The sequence below is a fragment of the Rhinolophus hipposideros genome (genome assembly GCF_964194185.1).
Source record: "Rhinolophus hipposideros genome assembly, chromosome: 3".
Taxonomy (NCBI): domain Eukaryota; kingdom Metazoa; phylum Chordata; class Mammalia; order Chiroptera; family Rhinolophidae; genus Rhinolophus; species Rhinolophus hipposideros.
The window spans coordinates 25,582,148-25,603,148 of record NC_138049.1 but is presented as its reverse complement, the minus strand read 5'-3'; the positions used below and the strand labels follow the sequence as shown (position 1 = coordinate 25,603,148).

At 39.5% G+C, this 21,001-nt stretch overlaps 1 protein-coding gene across 1 annotated transcript in view; it reads right to left on the bottom strand.

Annotated features, from left to right (window-relative positions):
- Nucleotides 1-21,001, bottom strand: part of MAP3K5 (mitogen-activated protein kinase kinase kinase 5) — a 178,298-nt gene that overhangs the window by 15,794 nt on the left and 141,503 nt on the right. Inside the window, exons 19-25 of the mRNA XM_081044707.1 lie at nt 15,857-16,014; nt 13,582-13,759; nt 12,813-12,833; nt 10,180-10,357; nt 9,928-10,096; nt 4,818-5,003; nt 1,456-1,561 (exon numbers count right to left, since the gene is read on the bottom strand). Of these exons, the coding sequence (XP_080900833.1) occupies nt 1,456-1,561; nt 4,818-5,003; nt 9,928-10,096; nt 10,180-10,357; nt 12,813-12,833; nt 13,582-13,759; nt 15,857-16,014 (996 nt within the window). The remainder of the gene's footprint in view (nt 1-1,455; nt 1,562-4,817; nt 5,004-9,927; nt 10,097-10,179; nt 10,358-12,812; nt 12,834-13,581; nt 13,760-15,856; nt 16,015-21,001) is intronic.

Genomic DNA, 21,001 nt, shown 5'->3' with positions numbered 1-21,001 from the left:
CAAATGAGGAAAGGAGAGAGGGATTATACTTTGAAATAATTTAAATACCATATAAAGGATCTGTTTATCTAACTTTTTTAAAAAAAATCTTCCTTTTAAAATGGATTACCTAAATGCAGTGGATTGTAACCTGGAACTGAAACAGAACATCAGTGTAAAACAGGTGGCCTATGGATGAAGCCTGTAGTGTTGCTACTTATTTTGTGCCAACGTTAGTTTCTCAGTTTTGACAAATATATCATAGTTACATAAGATGTATGAAAGGAACTGGGTGGAAGGAATACGAAAATTTTCTATATCATCTTTGCAATGTTTCCGGAAATCTACAATTCTGCCAAAATGGAAAGTTTAAAAAGCACACTTCAGCATGCTGTAGGCGAAATGCTGTTACGTTGAGGGAGAGTGCAGAGAGGCAGGTCTCCTCACCTGGGTGTCCCAGGGATGGGCACTGCTTTAATCCAACCTGTGTGTGGAACAAGCCACATTCTTTATGAAAAGTGTTTGCTAAGGAAAGTTCTTTGCCTTTTCACTGTGAAATTGGGTTTCTTTCAGGCCACTAAAAGTCTCAGAGAAAACTGAAATTGCTGTTTGATTTTTTTTTTTTTTAAGTGGAAACTTTAGAGGAGAATTACATGGAGGAAGTATGGGTTTTTATATTACTTTCAGGATAGGAGAAGGCAATATACACTGGACACCATTATATAAATGATAAAATATATGACCAAGATGAACTGATGTCAAGCATTTAGTTCCATTATATAGTATATAATACATATTATATGTTATATGTTATATATTATATGTGGTGGAAGAGCTTTGCTCAAATTTTTTTTTATTATTGGGTGGACTAGCAAAACATTTTGGAAGTTTGCCACAGAGTATGAATACATGCCTTATTTATGCCATAAAACCCAGCCCTTCTGTTTTTCAGCATTACCCCTTTTGTATGTCACTGCAAACATAGCTGGGATGTGTCTAGACCAGTGATTCCCAAATCTAGTTGAGTATCAAAATGACCTGGGAATGAAATTAAAATCAGATTCCTGGGCTTTTTCCACAGCTGATTCTCACTCAGTCTGGGATGGACTCTGAAAGCTGTAATTTTAAAGAACTCTTTACATCATTCAGTGCACTGACTGGTTTGGGACCATAGATAAAAGATGACACAGGAATGTGTTTTGCAGGCACAGATATCAGTATATTGAAAAGCATATGTATTTGGGTCACCTGTATAGTTTTCTCTTTCTCTTCATATCCAAATATGCTCTTTAAAGACCCTCACTTATAGTAAATATTTTGCTCAAACTGTATACCCTAGATACATGTTATTTGTTGGCTTTGAAAAGATTTAAAAAAAAAGAAGCTAACCTGGTCTTAAACTCAGTAAATGATAGACGAACAGTAATATAATATACCAAACATTGAATATTTGCAAAGTAATTAAATATTTGTAACCTGGAACCAGAATGGTAATGGCCGTCTGCACCGCCTTTCGGATGATACTGTCCAAGGCAAACATCCAGTGTGGCTTTATGTTATGATTCCGCAGAACTTTATTGACCTGCAGAAACAGATGGACATTTAGTCTACGGTAATTTTTAACTGCAAATAATCTAACTGATGCAAGCATTTGGATGACAATTTATCAGTAAAATAACGAAAAAGTTTCTTCACCATGAGTTGTGAATAATTTATTTATGTCACTGGAAAACAAATGAAAAATCGCCACTTCAGTTTAAAGTTCAGTGAACCCAATGTAAGCAAATGGGGTACGTTACTTAAATGAAAGGCAGTGTGGTTAAATGGGAATGTTGCATCACTGGGACTCAGAACGTGCAGCTTTCACCTTCCATGAAGTCTGCAGATTGGATGGTGGAGAAGGTAAAGGAGGGGAAAAATGAAAATGGTCTAAGGGGCTTTAAATAAAAATAAACACTATTCTTAAATGTTATGACCCTGCCATTTAACACAACCAAGTGTCTTGGCATACTCTGGTGATGTGGAAAAGCAGGTAAAGGGGGAAATGAGCATGTTCGTGCTACCTACAGGTATGCCACAGTGCATGCCTGATTTCCTTCCCACAGTTGTCTGTATCTCTGTAAACAGGGGAATAATCTGTTAAAATATTCCAGAAAAGCTGTCACATTAAAAATCTTTGGATGGATCTTGAGAATATCATGCTAAGCGAAATAAGATGGAAAAAGTCGAGAACCATATGATTTCACTCATATGTGGGATATAAAACTGAAAGCAACAAACAAGACAAATAAACAAACAAAACTCATAGACACAGCCAACAGTTAATAGTTACCAGAGGGAAAGTAGGTGGGGGGGAGATAGAAAAGGGTAAAGGGGGTCAAATATATAGTGATAGATGGCCTTTGGGTGGTTAACACACAGTGCAATATACAGATGATGTATTATAGAATTGTACACTTGAAATCTATATAATTTTATTAACCAATATCACCCCAATAAATTTAATAAAATTTTAAAATTTTTGTTGTAAGGGACTCTTTTTAAAATGTCTAGTAATATTTCATACATTTAAATAGACACTGAAATAGATATACACATTACCTTTTTTAAAAAAACTGTGGCAAAATACACATAACATAAAATTTACCATCTTAACCATTTTTAAGTGTACAGGTTCAGTGACATTAAATACATTGACATTGTTGTGCTACCATCACCAATGTCTATCTTCAGACTCTTTTCATCTTGGAAAACTGAAACTACACCCATTCAACACTAACTCATTGCCGTCTCCATTCAGCCCCTGGCAACCGCCATTCTACTTCTTGTCTCTGAATATGACTACTCTAGGTGTCTCACATAAGTGGAATCATACAGTATTTTTGTGATTGGCTTATTTCACTTAGTTTAATGTATCAGAACTTTGTTTATAAGGGTGAATAATATTCCATTTTATGCATAAACCATATGCATTACCTTTTTAAAAATAATCTTTATCATAAGGCTAAAAGAGGCTTATTTAATATTTGGGTTGACTCCACTAATTGCTGGTTGACACAGGCCTCTAAGAAAAGAGGCTATTTTCCCAGAACGTCTCTGACTAGATATCTTAGAGGAAGCTAGGGAGGTGACCTAGCTGCCATCCCACACCAAAAGCTGTAGTTACATTTGTTTATTTCTGCCCATGGTTCATCTTCCCCCAATCCCCCAGTTTAGAAGGGAGTGGGCCTGACGAGTTCCGTGTAGTAGTTACTGCTGAGGAAGTGAAGCATTGCTAGGTTCTCGGAAATCCTTTCAGAGTGAGTTTGTCCTTCATTTCTTAAAGGATTTTCCTATTTATTTGGGTATAACATCTAGTAAACTAGAATATTTCTCTCAAGAGTCACATACAGAAGATGGAAGAGGGATCCTCTACAACAAAGACTTGCTCCTCATAGCTTTTCATTAAACAGTATATTTCACAGGGCCCATTGTTTGGGTTCATTCTCATTCTGGACAGTGAATGGACAAGAGCAGAAGTGTGTGTGTGTGTGTGTGTGTGTGTGTGTGTGTGTGTGTGTGTGTCCTGAGCCCAAGACCCAGGATCATAACTAACTGCTCTCAATCTGAATTCTACGGGCCAATTTGCTTTCCAACCATTAAGCTGGAAGCCAAATGTGTGGGCAAGTGTAAATTCACTAAATTATTTCCTTCTATCCGTAGATGGCTGGGTTTCCCTAGTTACGGTTAAGTGCGCCTTTAGCATTTAATATGAGTGACAGGTTTTGTCAGTTGCTTTCATTTCCCGAGACCTCAGTCAAGTCAGGAATCTTGTCCCTACCCACAATATAGCACGAAGACCAGGTAGTTTACACAGAGTCTCAGAGAACATTAGTGGCTGTTGAAGGATGATAATTTGGTTTTAAATCAGGGATCATTGGACGCTCCAAATACAACTGCCAAGATACCTTCTACATAGGAGCAGTACACACATTAGGAGTGATTTAATTTTTGGAATTTAAATAAAATTATGCAAAGTGCTTCCAGATTCAAACCACAGACACAGTCAATAACTCTCTTATTTCACTCTCCTATCCCTTGTAAGGGCCTTCGGGGAGGGGTTTCAGGCTTTTTTTGGTACAAAGCTCCAGAGATAGATCTCATTCAAGAATAACACATATGTTTTTGAATCAGGCTTTTTGGAGGACCGACTTGTAGTTTATGTTTTACAGTAACTCAATGTGAGAGAAAGGGTCGTCAGCTACCTCATTAGATCATGTGGATCAATTTTCACTCAGGGATGCCATGTCCTCTGAAGTAAATTGATGGCTAGGAAATATTAAACAAACATGTTTAAAATGTTCTGAATGGAAACCAGAGTAAAACTGAAAAAAACATTTTTTTCCCCCCTTGGTTTTATTTAGCAGTGGCCATTCCAACCTGTACCGTTGTGTGTGTCTACACGACCACTAGATGGCATCTCTCATATAAAATTAGAAAACGCATGACTAGTGTGTTCTGTTGCTCAAGTCAGCAAAATAAATAGTGAGTGACCCACAACATGATTTCATAAGAACAAAGTTCAGCCAGGAGAGATGTTTATGAGTTTTGTTATTTTCCATCGTGTTCAATTTTATGTGTATCTAACTTTGGGGGATACAAGTACACAAAACAATAAATCTCATACTTACAAGCACACAGGTAAGCAACCATCTCACATTTACTTATCATCCAAAGAGAAGAGAGTTCATTGAAATTATTAAACAAAGACAAGATAACAGAACTCACGTTTCATCCTATTTTTCTGACTACTGTCAGCTGGCGTGTGTAGAGAAACATTGGCAAAATGCCATACTTACAGCATCCTGAAAACCAAAGAGCACCACCTGGACTTGGCTAATGCCGTGGCTGTCGAAGTCGAGCTCTAACTTCAACTTTGACAGGGTGGTGGCTATGATTTTTCGGTCAGTGGATCTCACAAATTCTCTGAGGCTTGCGATGAGGGTTGTGATGTGCTCCCATTTTAATTTAGGTTCTTCAGCCCCCTGTGAATAAAAACCAACAACCTGTCTGTCGATCTGTGCTGGACCATATGTGAACGATTGGGCTCTTTCCCCCCGCCCCAACTCTCCTCCCCAAGTAATAATCAGACTTTGGGAGGAAGGGTGCCTACCTCACACATTGGCCAATAGCTATGATAGAGTCAGATATACAAAGCTTTGTCCAAACAGAGACAGGCTGAGGCAATCAGATTCGTGCTCTCAGAAATTTTAATTGGGAACTAAAGAGAGATTCAGCCAATAAGCCACTGGATCTCAAACTCAAAGTCTGCCCAGGGAGAGAAGTCATAAAACACGAGCAAGAGTATGTCAGTCATGAGGAAGAAAGCGGAAGAATGACAATCGATAGGGAGAGGAGAAGTGGACACACACAGAAATGGTACACCAAGTGGGCCAATAGCCACTGAGCCAGAGAAAACGTGTGCAAAGTCCTGGAACTTCAAGACCCGTGGAATCACTCTAGTTTCAGTCTTTGTGAGGAACTATGGTTGGAATTCCTTAAGAGTCCACTTAAGAGTCCTCTTATTGCTATGTGTATCTACCTACAACATGTCCCCAGGACTTCAACTGCTCTTACAGGGTGTCCAATCCTTGCAACCGAAAGGGCTTGCTGCAAACTTCATCCTTGAAACAATTCCTTATCCACCAATGAGGCAATTAGTTATAAAAATGGACCAATGGACTATTTTATATATTAAAAATAAAATACGGTATTTAAGCAAATTCCCTCTCTCAAGTTGACTTTTTAAATTTTTATTTTGTGCAAGGAATATTGCTTCCTTACAGGAAACATAGTAGAATGTTACTGATGCTCTTTAACTTTAAGAACCAACAGGATGTTTACTGTGCTCATTTCTATCTCATATTGCATATTTTGTCCTCATCATTAAAATTAAATTCCTCAACTGGGCTGTGAAAACTACAATTTCTAGGATTCTATTAAAATAAAAGAAATGCACCATCAAATTCTTCCTCTCAATATATTTTCATCTCAGAGCTTCCTCTCATGTGTATGTTTTCATGATAAAAGATTATATTGAAAAGCTTGGAAGCTGTCAGTAAGGGAATATTTTAAAATCAGACTGGGAACAATTACAAACTTTTTTTCTTTCCTTACTGCGAACTAAATTACACCCAAAGTAAAGATTTATAGGCAATATCATAATAACATGAAAATATGTCCAAGAAGAAAAATGTGAGTTATTCGAAAATTGGAAGCTTCTCTTAGTGAAAAATCAGCTACATGTTTGTGAGCAGTTTAAATAACAAACATTTTTTGACATTAGCTTTGTTCTCACAACAGGAAAACATGTTGCTTCTTGTTTTTGGAGGTGTGTGCGGCTGTCCTATAAAGGAACACTGTCTACTCTGGGAAATATATTCTCTAGAGTATTTCAGCCACTTATATACCATTATTTCTGTTTTAACTCCTGTCTCCGTGTGCACTCACTAATGTTCCTTCAAAAACGAGCATCTTAGGTATCAGGTGAACCTGATTCACTATGAGAAGGTAGCATCTGACAGGGTGCCTTTCCTGAGCACTCCTGGTACCATCACAGAATCTTCTGCAAAGGTGCTATGCTTCATCCTTTAAACTTCTTTAAAAGTGATGCATGGATTTCAGAAAGATGCTAGACTGAAAGGGCATTCGTAGCCTTGTTTGAGGACCTGACCAACATCTCGAGTTCAGTCTTATTACAAAAGATAGGCTTAAATGTAAAGATGTATCTAGAAATATTTAATACAATGGAAAGAATTACTTCTATCTGGTTGTAGAAAAATTGTAAAGATAGTAAACAATTATTAGTCTGTTTGATAATGATAACAATAACAACAGTTAACATTTGTGGAACACTTTCGATTATTATCTCAATTGCTCATGATCTTAGTTATTCCTTATAGCATTTCCTCTATTTTTTGGATTAGGAAATTCAGCTTCAGAGAAGTTAAATAACTTGTCCAAATTACACAATCTTTAAGTGATGGAGCCAGGCCTCAAACAGATGCAAGCTGAGTCTGAGCCCAAGCTCCTAAACCATTACATTGTACTGCCCCAATTAGTTAGAACAGCTAGTGTTAAACCCGGGTCAAGACCAGCTCTATTAATAGATCACCATGTGATAGCCCAGGAAAGGACTCATGGCACCGGGAGCAGGACAATCAGAAAGACCCTCACTGTCACTTGATGATTCAGAGGGTGTACCAAGGCATGCCCTCTGATGGCTGCTTTTAAGGAAGGCATTTGTTCCTTTCTCCATTTAGAGAACATTTAGTGTGCGTTAAAAACCAGGAAGTCACAAACAACTGAATAGGATTAACCAACATCAACATTTAAGAATTTTAGCACAGTCATGGTAGTGGTCTCTTGCCAGGCTCTGTGTTGAGAGCTGGGACAGACAGCATCCTGCCCCAATGGACCGACAGTCCAGCAGGGAGACAAAGAAAAATCCCTAACGAAGCAGACATTTTCTCTACAGGAAAAGCACACTCCTTGGGGGTGAGTACGAGATTTAGGCACTCCCTGTGTTGTTCTGTGTTTCTGACCTAAAACAGGCCTCTTATACCTGTGGCCACAGGAGAAGCCTTCACTCCACGGTGGCTAATCGGGACTTCCTTTGCTCCCCCTACCAAGCCCCATACCCTCCCCGCTTTATGTTTCTCCTGGCATTTGTCACCATCTGGCATCCCACGGAGGAGAGCAGTGTGGTGGTTAAGAGCACAGACTGGGGAGCCAGACTGCCTTGGTCCAAATCCTGACTCTGTCACTTTGGCTGCATGGCCTTGGCAATTTAATCTCCTCCTCTGTGTAAAATGAGAATACTAATAGAACTATTACTATAGCACTATTGTCATGAGGGCTAAATGAGGAAATATGCATGAAACACTAAGAACAATACTTGCCCCATAGAAAGTGGTTGTTATTATATATGTTTCATAGGTATAATTATTACATATTATAACTGTATGTTTAACTATATATGGTACTATATATTTAAATACATATTTATTAATTTTTTTATTGGTTCCTTTTTTCTCTAGAATGTCAGCTTCACTGGCATGCAGTTTTTTATTTTTCTTTCAGTTTTGTTCACTGTAGTGTCCCCAGCACACAGAACAGTGTCTGGCATATAGTAGACGCTCAATAAGTGTTTGCTGAATGAATGAATGACCTCCAATTGCTGCCCAGTTGCTCTTTTCATCTAAACCTAGTTCTCCTTATTTCATGCCATCCCATTCTCAGTCTTTGAATGACCACAGTGAGCAGAAGGAAAGGCAAGAGAGAAAACTAAACTCCGTCTCCTTCACACCTCCTACCACTCCTGAGCGGTATCCGGGGCACTCATCCTACCCCCAGCTCAGAGTCCTGGCTGCCCCCTCCATACTGGGCCTCAGAGGAACTGCTCAAGGCAGCTTTCCTTTAGGACTCAAGTCAGAGTTGTCCCAGAAAGCACAGATTGGTGCTCATTTGGGTTCTCCTTGTACCCAGAGATCCTTTCGGCTCCTCCTAAGGCATCAAAAGAGGTGGACATTAGAGAATTCCTAAGATGATGGAATAAGCAGAGAAACTAAGTGAGGTTCTCAAGACAAAGACAAGCAGGGACTGTATAGCAAGAACCAAGAAAGAGAAAACCTGGCTCCATGTACACCCCAATACAAACTGAGAAGAGGCAATCTGTTCAGCTGAGAAACTAAATACTTGACCCAACTTTGCCAGCTCCACCCTTTTTGTAGCTATTTTTCCAGGACAGAAGGGAAGGAAAAAGGTATATACATAGTCCACACTGATCAGGGAGGACAGGTGGTGGCCACAGGAGCCAAAGCAGGTAGACAGTACCCGTACAACTGACGGAGGAGACTAAGTGTCTTGTCTGGGACCACACGTGTCTATGGAAGCTTATATTCACAGGAGGCCTGGAAGGCCACCAGAGGCCTGGTGCTGGGGAAACCCTATATCCCCCGGCGCAGAGTGGGCAACAGGATTCTTCCTGATATGTGTAGACAGAATCCCAGGGAACACATGCCCAGGTGTTGTGCACCGAACTGTGTTCCCCACAACCGCAAACCCGTGTGTTGGAGCCCGAACCTCTAAGGTGACTGCATTTGGAGGAAGGATCTTTAGCGGGTACTTAAGGTTAAATGAGAACATAAGGGTGGGGCCCTAATGCAAGAGGACTAGTGTTCTTATAAGAACAGGATGAGCAACAGACCAGGGGCAGAGAAAAAAGGCCAGATGAGGACACAGCGAGCAGGCGCCACCTGCAAACCAAGGAAAGAGGCCTCAGGAGAAACCAAAACTGCCAACACCTTGTTCTTAGACTTTCAGCCTCCAGAACTGTCAGAAATAAATTTCTGTCATTTTAGCTGCTCAGTCTGTGGTATTCTGTTACAGCAGCCCTAGCATACAAATACACTATGGAACCAGAGTTTCACTGGCCAGCTTTGTTTTTTCATAGCACATGCGGCCTTCTAGCACACTATATGATTTACTTATTATTGCCCATAAGCTTCCATCTGAATGTAGCCCCACAAGTCCAGGGGTGTCTGTTGTATTTCCTAAACACTCAGAAGAGTGACTGAGAGGTAGCCTTGCGTTAATATCAGAATTAGCAATTGGGATGGCTCAATTTATGTGTTTACTGATTGAGCGACTAAACAAATGAGTAAAAAGTAAAAGAGGCTTGTAGGGACTAGTTGGAACTTCACTAACATGGAAACCTTGCTTCTGACTTAAAAATAGCTTATGTTCAGAAATGTGGTTTCTACATTAGGGATTTGCCCCCTTTTCCCGCCTCTGAGGTAGGTTTCTTCTGAGCACTACAACTTCCTCATGTCTCCACGTCACCTGGGTTAATTCTCATAGGTTATGACAGTTCAAATCTGTGAACTCTGGGAAAACGAGATGTTTTACCTGAGCCAAAGATTCCATTAAGTTTCTCACAACTTTGTCCTGGTCTTCTGTCAGGATCCTATGAAGGGTGGCCCGTCTTTCACTGTCCTTCTTCAGCATAAAGAATCCAGAGTCTTTTTCCTCAGGGGAAGGTGGGGCGCTATGATCTTCAAAATTTTCATCTGGAATGCTGCAATAAATTATACAGCATAAATCACAATTTCCTTTATAAAATGACATACATCCTTCACCCAAGATAAGTCAGGTCTTTACCCCAAAAAGAGGGTCCGTATTCCTTTTACATCTTTTTCTCCGCAGGATTTGGCTCTTGATTTGAAAGAGAAGGGGTCCACCTTTAACTCTGTGTCGGGAGAAACTGAGCCGTACTCACTGCTGCTGCTCGTATCTTCCACCAGGACAGGTACTGGCAAGGATATGCTCCTAAGATATTCTGCTTGTCATGAGAAGGGGGAGAAACACAATCAATGCTTTTTAAAATGTACTCATGCTGAAACAGTGACAGAAGGAAAACAATATTATAATAGGTGTCAACTGTCTCGTTCCAAAGATTCCAAAACGTATGCTATGTAAGAGGCTGGTCATGGGATTATGACTACTCTCCATGCTCAATATATGACCCATGCAGGGGGGGTCGGAGAGGAAAGGGCCTCTGGGCTCTACAAGGATTATCTGAGGCAAGAAACAGTGGAGGAAGCGTCAGGCCCAGGAGATCCTGGGTTCAGATCCTGTCATTTTTATTGACCACCTGTCAGATTTTTGGAAGGTCATTTACGGGTCACAGTTTTCACATCTCTAAAACACAGGACCAGATTCATAATTTTTAAACCATGTTCCTTAGAGGTTTAAGGATCCACCTTTAGTATCTTTGATGGGGTGTGTAGGATGCTGTGATTCTAGACACAGGTTTCAACCTTGTTTTACTTAAAATAAATAGGCTCTGCCAGTCTTATTTATAGTATTAGCTCTATCTAAGGATTCATTCAAAAAAGGTTTCTTGGTTAAACACAGATTTCGGAAACCAAAGGACGAGGTGTTCTCTTAGGTCTTTCTCAGTTCTTTGATACTATGATTGTATGGCAAACATGGGCTTTTATTTTGATGGAGACTGAGTTGATTCAACAGGAGTTGCCTACATATCATTAAATATTGGTTTTTAAAAAAGTAATTTTTGCCAGAAATATCTTTACCAAACAAGTGTCCGAATACCACAAAAATCCTTTACTAAACAAGGCAGATGTAAAATTGTAAAAAAGGAAATCAATACACTGTTGCCTGGAATCCCCCTTTTTAAGTTAATTCCTTTTGGACTGGGCTGAATCAGCAACTGCCCCAGTCTCAAAGACATGGCACGGTCACTTAGCAGTGGACTCCTGACTCTGTTAAATGTGCCTGCACATCAGTAATTATTAACAGCGAGGAGGTGACTGAGGGTAAGCCATTTTCCAAGGTCACTCTGTCTTCGAGTAAACATAGTTCTGACCCCAACACCCATCCTCTTAATTCTAACTCTATAAAATCTTAGGATTCTGTAACATCATAAGTGAAGTTAGTCTCTAAAGGCAAAGCAAAGTCCAAACTACTCATGAATTACCCTGAGCACAGAGGGTGAGAAGGCACGTGGGATACGTGACTGACTCTAAGAGTTCAGCAGATTTATACTTTCCATCTCATACTCATTCTAAAGCACATGTTCACTGAGAAGACTTGCAGGCATAACTGTCAGCTTTGGTTCTCTCTCTCTTGCCAAGTGTGGAGAATTGAGTTCACATAATTTCAATGTGTGTATGTGATGAGAATCTGTTTCCTGCAACAAAAACCTACTCCATGTGGAAGGGATAAAATTATCATGGACTGTGCCTTCTGGGTAGGACCCCAGGCTCTTTTGGTATATTTTTAAAAATTCTATTCTCAGAACCAAATCTGTAAAGTAGGTATTGTTACCAACACAGAATGCCAGATGAAACAAATAAATTGCTGCATTACCTATTTAGAAAGTGGCTCAGTTGGGAACAGAACCAACTTCTGCATAACACCAAAGTCAGTAACCATATTATGATACCAAAAAAGGCTGGTCAGAAGGCTGCAGAGCACTCCAGGGTCTACCTAGTGCAAAATACAATGACTGCCTTCCAAAGTCTAGGCTGCCTGTGGAGCCAGGCCCAAGAGGAAGGGGCTCTCCACGAGTTCTCCCTGACTCTCAGAGTTCAAGATGGAAAACAGGAGAGGCTATGGCCAAAAAATTCCAATTACTGGGCCTCTACTCTAGGCTGACTGGCTTTGAGGCACTTGAGGAACCTGCAAAATCCAGCCACTGTCCTGGGGAACAACACACATTATGGCCCCGGCACTAATTGATCAATAACTCATTCAACTTAGGGAAATCCAAAACCATGGTCATTTTTTTATTATTCCTTGAAATAAATTAGTTGATCTTCTTAGAGCAAATTGACCTTCCTAGTTACGATCTGCAAAGGCCAACATTAAAACCAAAACCAAAACACAACTACTCCTGAACAACTGAAACTAGAGAGAACACACGACCCGAAAGTTGAGGAAGGTGTGTGGCATGGAAATTTTCCACAAGAAATCCATTAGGTGGCGAACTAGCTCCTAGATAAGGAAATGTGGACTCCCCTCAAATTGAAGATTTCAAAAGTATAATCATCTTGCATTTAGGGAGGAACAACGGGAGCCTCCCTCATGAAATAGAAAGGTGAGGGGTTTCTGAAGGAATGAGCCAGGCTTGCAGCTGCACACACGACTACTACCCAGCAGCCTCCTGTGTAAGCAGGGAGTGGGGGGTGAGCCTATGTGATCGGCAATCTCGAGCTTATCATACGATGCACCCAGTTTCAGCTCAATGGAAAATATGAAAACAAACTCACCATTTGATCCAGGTGAAAGAGCTGTAGGAAGAAAAGCAAAGAGCGTCATAAGCACACACTGGGTTTGTTGTTCGACTGAGAAATCGACAAAAAGTGAAGGCTTAACGTGGAATCAATGTCCTTTCCAAGCACTCAATCTGCCCATCCTTATCCCATATAAACACCCAAAGTGCCCACAATGGATCATTTACTTGTTCTTTTCTATCTGAAATGAGTTACGGACATTATTGCAAAACGACAATTTATATTTTTATGCTGCTGTCTTATTTACAATGGGCAATCTTTCTTCTTTTTTAGGGGGAGGTTACTTATTCAGAAAGATAGTCTCTAAGAGGCAAGAGGTATTTTCTACTGCCTAAAGTAAAAAGAACACATTATCTAGATGGCTTGGAAGTTTCACAGCTCTATAATAGCCCGATAGCCCATTAGATGTCATTTGGAGTTTCAGCTCTGAAAGGCTGTATTTCATCCCTTTTCCACTTTAATCTTTGTATCCGCAATGCTAGGATACTATACATACTGATACACTAAATACCTCCTAACCAGATGATGGAAGACTATTATGTATGAAGTCCTGGTATTTGTGAGAGTGATCGTGACACAGCTTCCTGACACTGAAACTCAATGCCTGAGAACACTGTGCCAATGTTTATGCCAGTTTCCTATCAATATCTGTAAACATGGTGGCTTACTTCAGGAAAAATCTGCCATCTTAAAAGCTTAGGATTTAGTGACTCTGACCCGTATCCTCTTTAATGCAACCACATACCTGAAAGCTTAGGTTGTGTCCTTTTCTTTTTGCTTGAAACTTTTAAGAACTCATCAGTAAGCAAGTCGTTAGCATAGGCTCTCTTGTCAGGGTCTGGTTCGAAACATTTCAGTATGAATGCCTTGGCCTCTGCTGACATGGACTCTGGGATCTCTGGGTGAACTTTGAACATTCCCACCTAAGACACAGCACAACATGACTTCTGAGTGACCATATCATCACATGAGCTCCTGGTTTCATTATTTGGTCCCCTAGCGCAATACAATCCATTATCATATATGTACTACAAACTCGTGGCTTTTCTCAAAGTGAGAGAAGATGTTTTTTCTGTAGGTTGTGGAAAGTTTCCTGAGTGCTTTTGTAACCATCAATGACATAGGCCAAGTAATTAGCTTAAGAGAGTAGACAGCACTATGAAGTAATAATTCAATACTTAAATCTTTCAAACACATCAGCACACTGGTGTGCAAAAAAAACCCAAAAAGCATTTTCACATGAGACCACTGTGTTGGTCATAATAGCTACGTGCCAGGAATTGTACTTGGCTTTTTCCATTTATGAATCTCATTGAATCCTCCCAACAACCCAATAAGACTAACTATTATCTCTGTTACACCAATGAGGAAAATGAAGCTCAGAGGGGTGAGGCTACATGGTTATGAAAAGGCAGATCTGGGATTCGAATCTTAATTTGTTTGGCTTAAAGCCAGTGTTCTTTCCCCTATGCCATGATTTGTGAATATTTCCCTCTCTCAAATCACCGACATTAAAAGAGACATTTAAAAATACTTTAAAATTAAACAGAATTTGTATAACAATTAGAATTTTCTCCCTGTTGCTGCCATTCTAAAATTTGTTTTCAATAATGTTTTCACGTATTTAGTACAGAGAAATTTTTCTAAGGAAAATTTTTTTGTTTTATGGTTTATATAAATGTATTATTATATAGATAACATATAATCATTTATGATAATTATGTAGCCTTTACTATGTGTCAGACAGATATTATTTCACACACTCCTCAAGAAAATCTTTATTAGTTAGGTACTTTTTATACCCACTTTATAGAGATGAAGAAACTGAGTACAAGAAGGGGAAGTAGTTTGCCTAAAATCATCAAATAACTTGACTGTGTTGGAGCCAGAATTCAAAGATCAGCGCCAGAATCTATGCTATCTCATCTAAAACATAGATGAGATATCTTCTAATAATCCCTGCACCGATTGGTAAAACAGCAGCATTTCAGAGTGGAGTCCTAGACACTGGTGAAAACTTGAAAGATTGACCGAGAAGAGAAAAATGTTCATTCATTTCAAATAAAGGCAGCTCTCGTTGCTCGTAAGGTTTGGTTACACTATTCATTTTGGTATCAGCAGTATCCCATCAAATCATCTTCAAGCTTAAAGTAAACCAAGCTTCGTACAAAAGCAGAAGGTATGTAACACAACCCCTCAGGAGAGGCTACTCACAAATGGAATAAGTGTTAGAAACATGTCAGTGGCAGGGAAAGAAATAAATTATTATCAAAAGTCCTCTGCCTTAGAGAATAGCAGACAAGTGAGCTTTCCTTTTCAGGAAAAGAGTTCTCGGTTTAAACTTCCCTCAGGGATGGCGGTGTGGCCCGTGAGGAGAGCAGGGACTCAGCCACAGGTCATTGCTTTGCCCAGTCCCTGGATTCTGAAGCTGTGGCCCCTGGGCTCTCTCAGCCCTATTTCCATATCAGGTGCTCCCCATTTTGGAAGGTGGGGCTACTTGCCACTCCCAAGAGTTACTAATGGGCAAATTCACAGGCTAGAAGAATAGGTATATGAGAATAAGATTGATGCACTTAAATAGCAATCATTGACTTTTTTATTTTAAATAGAGCCTTTGAATTCTTATGATAGAGAAGTAAAGGAAAATATTGCTTTGACTTAATACTTAAATAGATAAAAAAATGTTCTTATAGCTCCCTCTTGGAAGATTTTCAGACTGTGTTTCCCAAAGAGCTTAAATCATCTTTCACAGACTGGTGTGCTATTTACATTGCAGTGTGAAAAGGTGGTGAAAGGAAGTTACACCGAATTTCACTTTAGAGCTGAGAAAACAGGTGGAGAGAGATCCTCAGTGCGAGACATACGCATTGACTGAGGGGAGTGAATCTTCTTGAACTTATTAATATGTCCTGAGATGGCGTTTACTTAGGCTCCTTTCCTGTGGCCTAAAAACACACGACATACACCCATAGAATATCCAGTAGCTTTATCCATGCTTTTCAAGACATTTGAAATGTGACCTTGAACATAGCTGCTTGTGGTTCTCCCAGTTCATAAAAGGGTGGCTTTCCAGTGGCCATTTCGATGATCGTGCAGCCCAAAGACCAAATGTCTGCTGCTTTCCCGTAGCCTCTTGGGCCTTTATCTATTATTTCTGGTGCCATATACTGAAGGGTACCTGGAAATCATTCAAACACAGTCCCACTTTAAAAAGAGGAAACAGGAATATCACATGACAGTTTCAATTTCTCTACATAAGTAAGACAATTTTGAAAGCATGATTCAGGTCTGAATATGTCATCTTTTGTGTTCCAGTTTTCTCTGCTATTAATAAAAGAGGAAATAGCAGTTTTTATAATGGATTTTATTGGTGATATAAAAATAATTTACCAATATTATCTGGTTTTGAATAGATATTTTCTCATTTCTTAGATAGTATAATTAAGGCATTATTTCATTGGGACCTTTTAGAAACTTCTAACAATTAGTCACCTGAGAACAGAGAGAATACATCAACACAATCAGTTTTTCAAGCACACGAAGACTCCTATCATGAGATAACATTTCGAAGAACACTAATGTGTTCTAATCTTTTCCAAGAAAAGTCTAGGTCATTCATCCATTTCCGTAGATTTATATTTCTCAATTCCTCATTTGAATGTTTAATTCTTCTTTTTCATTCTTATTTCTAAATCATGAAAGCATGAAGATTCTGAAAGCCATTGTTAAAAAGAATTTAAATCATGTTTGCTGTATGTTAGTCTGTAAGTCAAATATATATGGCTTCTGCTGTGTGCCTGTGGTCCATGAAATAACAGGATTAACAGCTCAAAGAGAGGCCATGAACCACCAGTACAGACAAATCACCAGACAGAGTGAAGAAGAAGAAAATGAAAAATGAAGCTATATAAAGGGCTGTGTGGAATCAGATTTGAGGAATGTGGTAAGATGGAAAGAGAATTCAATGGGGAGCCAAGATCCTCTCATTCTAGTTCTGCTCTAGTATATCACATAAACATTCAATTGCAGTTGTCTCATGGGCGGACACAAATAAGAGGCTGGATTTGCACTTGTCACACTCCCTTAAGTGATTCCCCGAAGTCTAGCAACGAGAACAGAGTGCGAACAGGAACACATTATTACCACATCTCCTGCTTCTGATAAACTCATACAAATGATACAATCAGCAAGCAGGAACCCATCCAAGATGTCATCTTGAATTATTCAAATCCCGAGGCATGTGCCAAAAGAGCTACTTCAGTATTTTCTGATTTATAACCACTGACAGACATTTTGATAAATACAGACAACACCTTTATTGAATGCCTTGTGCATGATTTGTAGGTGAAAACTGCTATGCAAAATTCCCAAGTTTTTCCTATGAAACCACTGTCATGGGTTAGAAACTGGCTGCTGTTCATAAAAATAAATACAAATATATAATGTTTGTCACTGTCCTCTGGCCAGGTTTACCCTCTAGACCTCATCATCACGTATCAGTTGCCCATGTCCATGTTCACATTTTACTGCACAGGGCTGTTTTCAGCTGAAATCAGCAACATTATTGGAAAGAAGCATTTCAACTGGATAAGGATAAGATAACTATACTCCTCAAACCACCAACCCGGCTAAGATTTCTCTTCATTTATTGCTGCCCCTAAAGTGATCTTTTTTTTTTTTATAATGTAAATAAAATCAAGTGGTCTTTAGGAAAATATGTGTTGAAGTCTACTGCGTCTTTTGTTGTGTCTGGGTCTAAAACAATTAATGAGAGAATTTGAGTTGTTCTAATATCTCAGTAGAAATCACAACTGATCAACGATATAGTGAATTTTAAAAATTGCAATAAATCATGCAACGTTTTTATTCATCAGGTAACATTTTGAAGAACTCTGTCAATTGTGTTTAATTATCCCCCACTGAGCAAGTGCCAAAAAACTGGGTTTAGTCATGTGTTCATATCTGCTCATTTTACTCCACAAACACGTGACACACAATGTTTTATATAAAGAGATTTACAGAGCTGGATAATGAAGTTGCAAGCCAATCTGAACATTAGCCTAAGGAAACAAGTGAGAGAATTATCTCTAAAACCCATACCTCATATATCTGTACTCCAAAGTTTAAAAAAATTACTTTAATCTATTTTAGAATTTCTTTGCCACTGTAACCACCTGGGGAGCCACTATAACTTAGTAGCTAAAAGCTTAAACTTTGACATAACACTTCATCCATTCATTCACTCAGCAGAATTATACTGAGGGCCCACTATGGGCCAGGTTCTGTTCCAGGCATTTAGAATATAGCTGTAGAGTAAATAGACAGAAATGCCTGGGCTCGTGGAGCTTATATTTTTGCAGTGGGAGACAGACAATAAACTATAGCATGGTAAATAAGTAAATTATGAAGTTTGTTAGAAAGTGGTGTGTTATGACAAAAAAGTGAAAAATAGGGAAAGGGGAGCAGGAGAGCCTAGGGAGGGCTGCCATGTAAATAGGGAGGGCCTCACTGAGGTGACATCTGAGTTAAGACTTGAAGAAGGTGAGGGACTTAGCCATGCAGATAGCTGGGAGAAGAGCGCTACTAGCAGAAGGAAAAGCATGTGCAAAGGTCCTGCAGCAAAATGAAGGAAATGTAGGAAGGCCTATGTTTCTGGCACAGAGTGAGCAAGGTGGGTTGGAGTAGAAAATGAGGTCTAAAAGGTAATGGACTCCAAATCAGGTCAGAGCCTTGTCCACCATTGCCAGGATTTTGGCATTTGTTTGCTCTGAAAGAAGTAGAAAGCCACTGAGGTCTGAGTGATAGGGCTTAATTTATGTTTTAAAAGGGTCACTTTGGCTGTGGTGTTGAGAACAGACAGTAGGGGTGGGGGGCAAGAGAGGAAGCACGGAGAACAGGCTACTGAGGTAATGCAAGTATGAAACGAGGGTGGTCGCAATGGAGGCAGTGAGGAAGTGGTCTAATTTTGGACACATTTTGAAGGTAGAGCCAAAGGTTCCCCTCATGGATTGAGTTGGAGTGTGAGAAAAGAGAGGTGCCTTGGATAATTCTATGTTTGGAATGGCCTTCTATTGAGATGGGGAGAAGTGTGAGTGGAACAGGTCTGGGAAGAAGTTAATAATTCTACTTGGCATGTTAAGTCTATTTTGAATCATAACTCTATTTATTACTTACTAGCTTGGTGACATCGGGAGAGTTATTTAACCTCTTTGAACATTCATTTTCTCACCATAAACTGGGATGATACCTAAGGACTAGGGTTGATATATGAATTTCAATAAAATAACACATATAAACCACTTAACACAGTCGGGTATACAGTCAGCACTCCATAAATGGTAGTTGCTGCTGCCTTCCTTCTCACTACATCACCAAGAGGGGAAATAGGTCAATGTCTTTCAGCTCCGTTGATCAGAGGTTGACCAAGCAGCTCTGACTTGGCTAGCCCCGAGTTAGTGCTGTGAAGTCTATGATGGTGAGCGCATAAAGAATAAAGGTCTGTACCCCCCAGGCCCTCATGATTAACACTGGAGACAGACCTCCACACATCAGTCACACGTGTCACTCTCCCTTATGGCCACTGCAAGAAGTACAAGCAAAAGGCTCTGGGATGACTGATTTCTTATAACTCCTTCAGGAATTTAAAAAAAAAAAAATGTTTTCAAGATTAGCATAAGATATAAAATTAACACCTTGCCCAAATAAAGTGTATGAAAGTAGGGATTTTCCTTTCAGAAGTTACTGAGTCTTGGAAGCACCTAAAATGCTTCTTGCCTTTGGCATAAGAAAAGGTGACATACTGCCATTTGTTACAACATGGATGGATCTTGACATTATTGTGCTCAGCGAAGTAAGTTAGACAGAAAAAGTGGAGAACCATATCACTTCACTCATATGTGAAATGTAAAACTGAAAGCAGCAAACAAACAAAACAAACAAATGAGGAAACAAAAACTCAAAGACAAAGACAGTGCTTACCAGCAGGTAAGGGGAGAGGGAGGATGGTAGAAGAGGGTAAACGGGGTCAAATATATGGTGATGGAAGAAGAACTGACTCTGGGTGGTGAAAGAACACTGCAATATACAGATGATATATTACAGAAATGTACACTTGAAAGCTATATAATTTTACTAATCAATATCGCTGTGATAAATTTAATTAAAAATCAATAAAAATTACAATAAAAAAATAAAATAAAATGCCTCTTGCCAAATTAAGACAGTATGAAAAAAGAAATGTAAAGACATTTAAAGCTACCAACAAGCTGGAATTTTCTTTTGTTCCAAAAAGCACATTCTAAATGTGTTTAGTTCTTTGCCCTGAAATGCTCATTGCTGTGAGAGTAGGAACTAGGCCAGAGATGTTGCTGATGGAATGTTCTGAGGAAAAACTTAAGGAATTTCTCTCTCCTCTTTCCCCCCTCCCAAGCTTCCAGAACAGATACTTCAGCAAAGTGGAGAGAAAGACTGACTGAAGCAAGAAGGGCCAAGCAAAGAGCAAAGGGTAAATAAAAACATCTGAGTTCTATCACTTATAAACTGTTGTGACTTCTGGCTGGGATGTCCCTTTTCTCTCTCAATTTCCTCAACTGCAAAATGGAGGTACTACCCGCTACCTCACAGAACTCAGAAATGGGGACATCTGGCCATTTTATTTTGTATTAGACAAAAATTACTCATTCTTTTTTTCCCTTAAATCGAGTCTCTCTCTCTAACAACAACAACAACAACAACAACAACAATACTTCATGAGAAAGAGGAGAATGGAGTGATAAGAACTTGGAATGGAGAACAGGATTGAAGTTGCAGACGCCCTTTTGATATCTGTTGGACAGTGGATTAATCTCTCTGAGCCTTAGTTTCTTCTCAGATGCCATTACCTTTTTGTAAATCCCTTTGTCTCCACCCTTCCAGGACTTTGCTCTAGAGGCAGCTCAGTGGCTGCATTACCTAATTTCTTAGGAAAGCTCTCTCCTCGCCTCACTTGAGTTGATGAGTCACTTCCTCTTTCCCAGTTGAAATCCTCCAGTTATTTATGTTGTGAATAGAGGAATACACCGCAGGGAGTAAACAGATTAGGAGAGCGGGAACTCATGGTCCAAATGGGAAGTGATTAAGGTATGAGTAAGAATCACAGAGAAGCTGGGCTAAAAGAAATGTTAAAA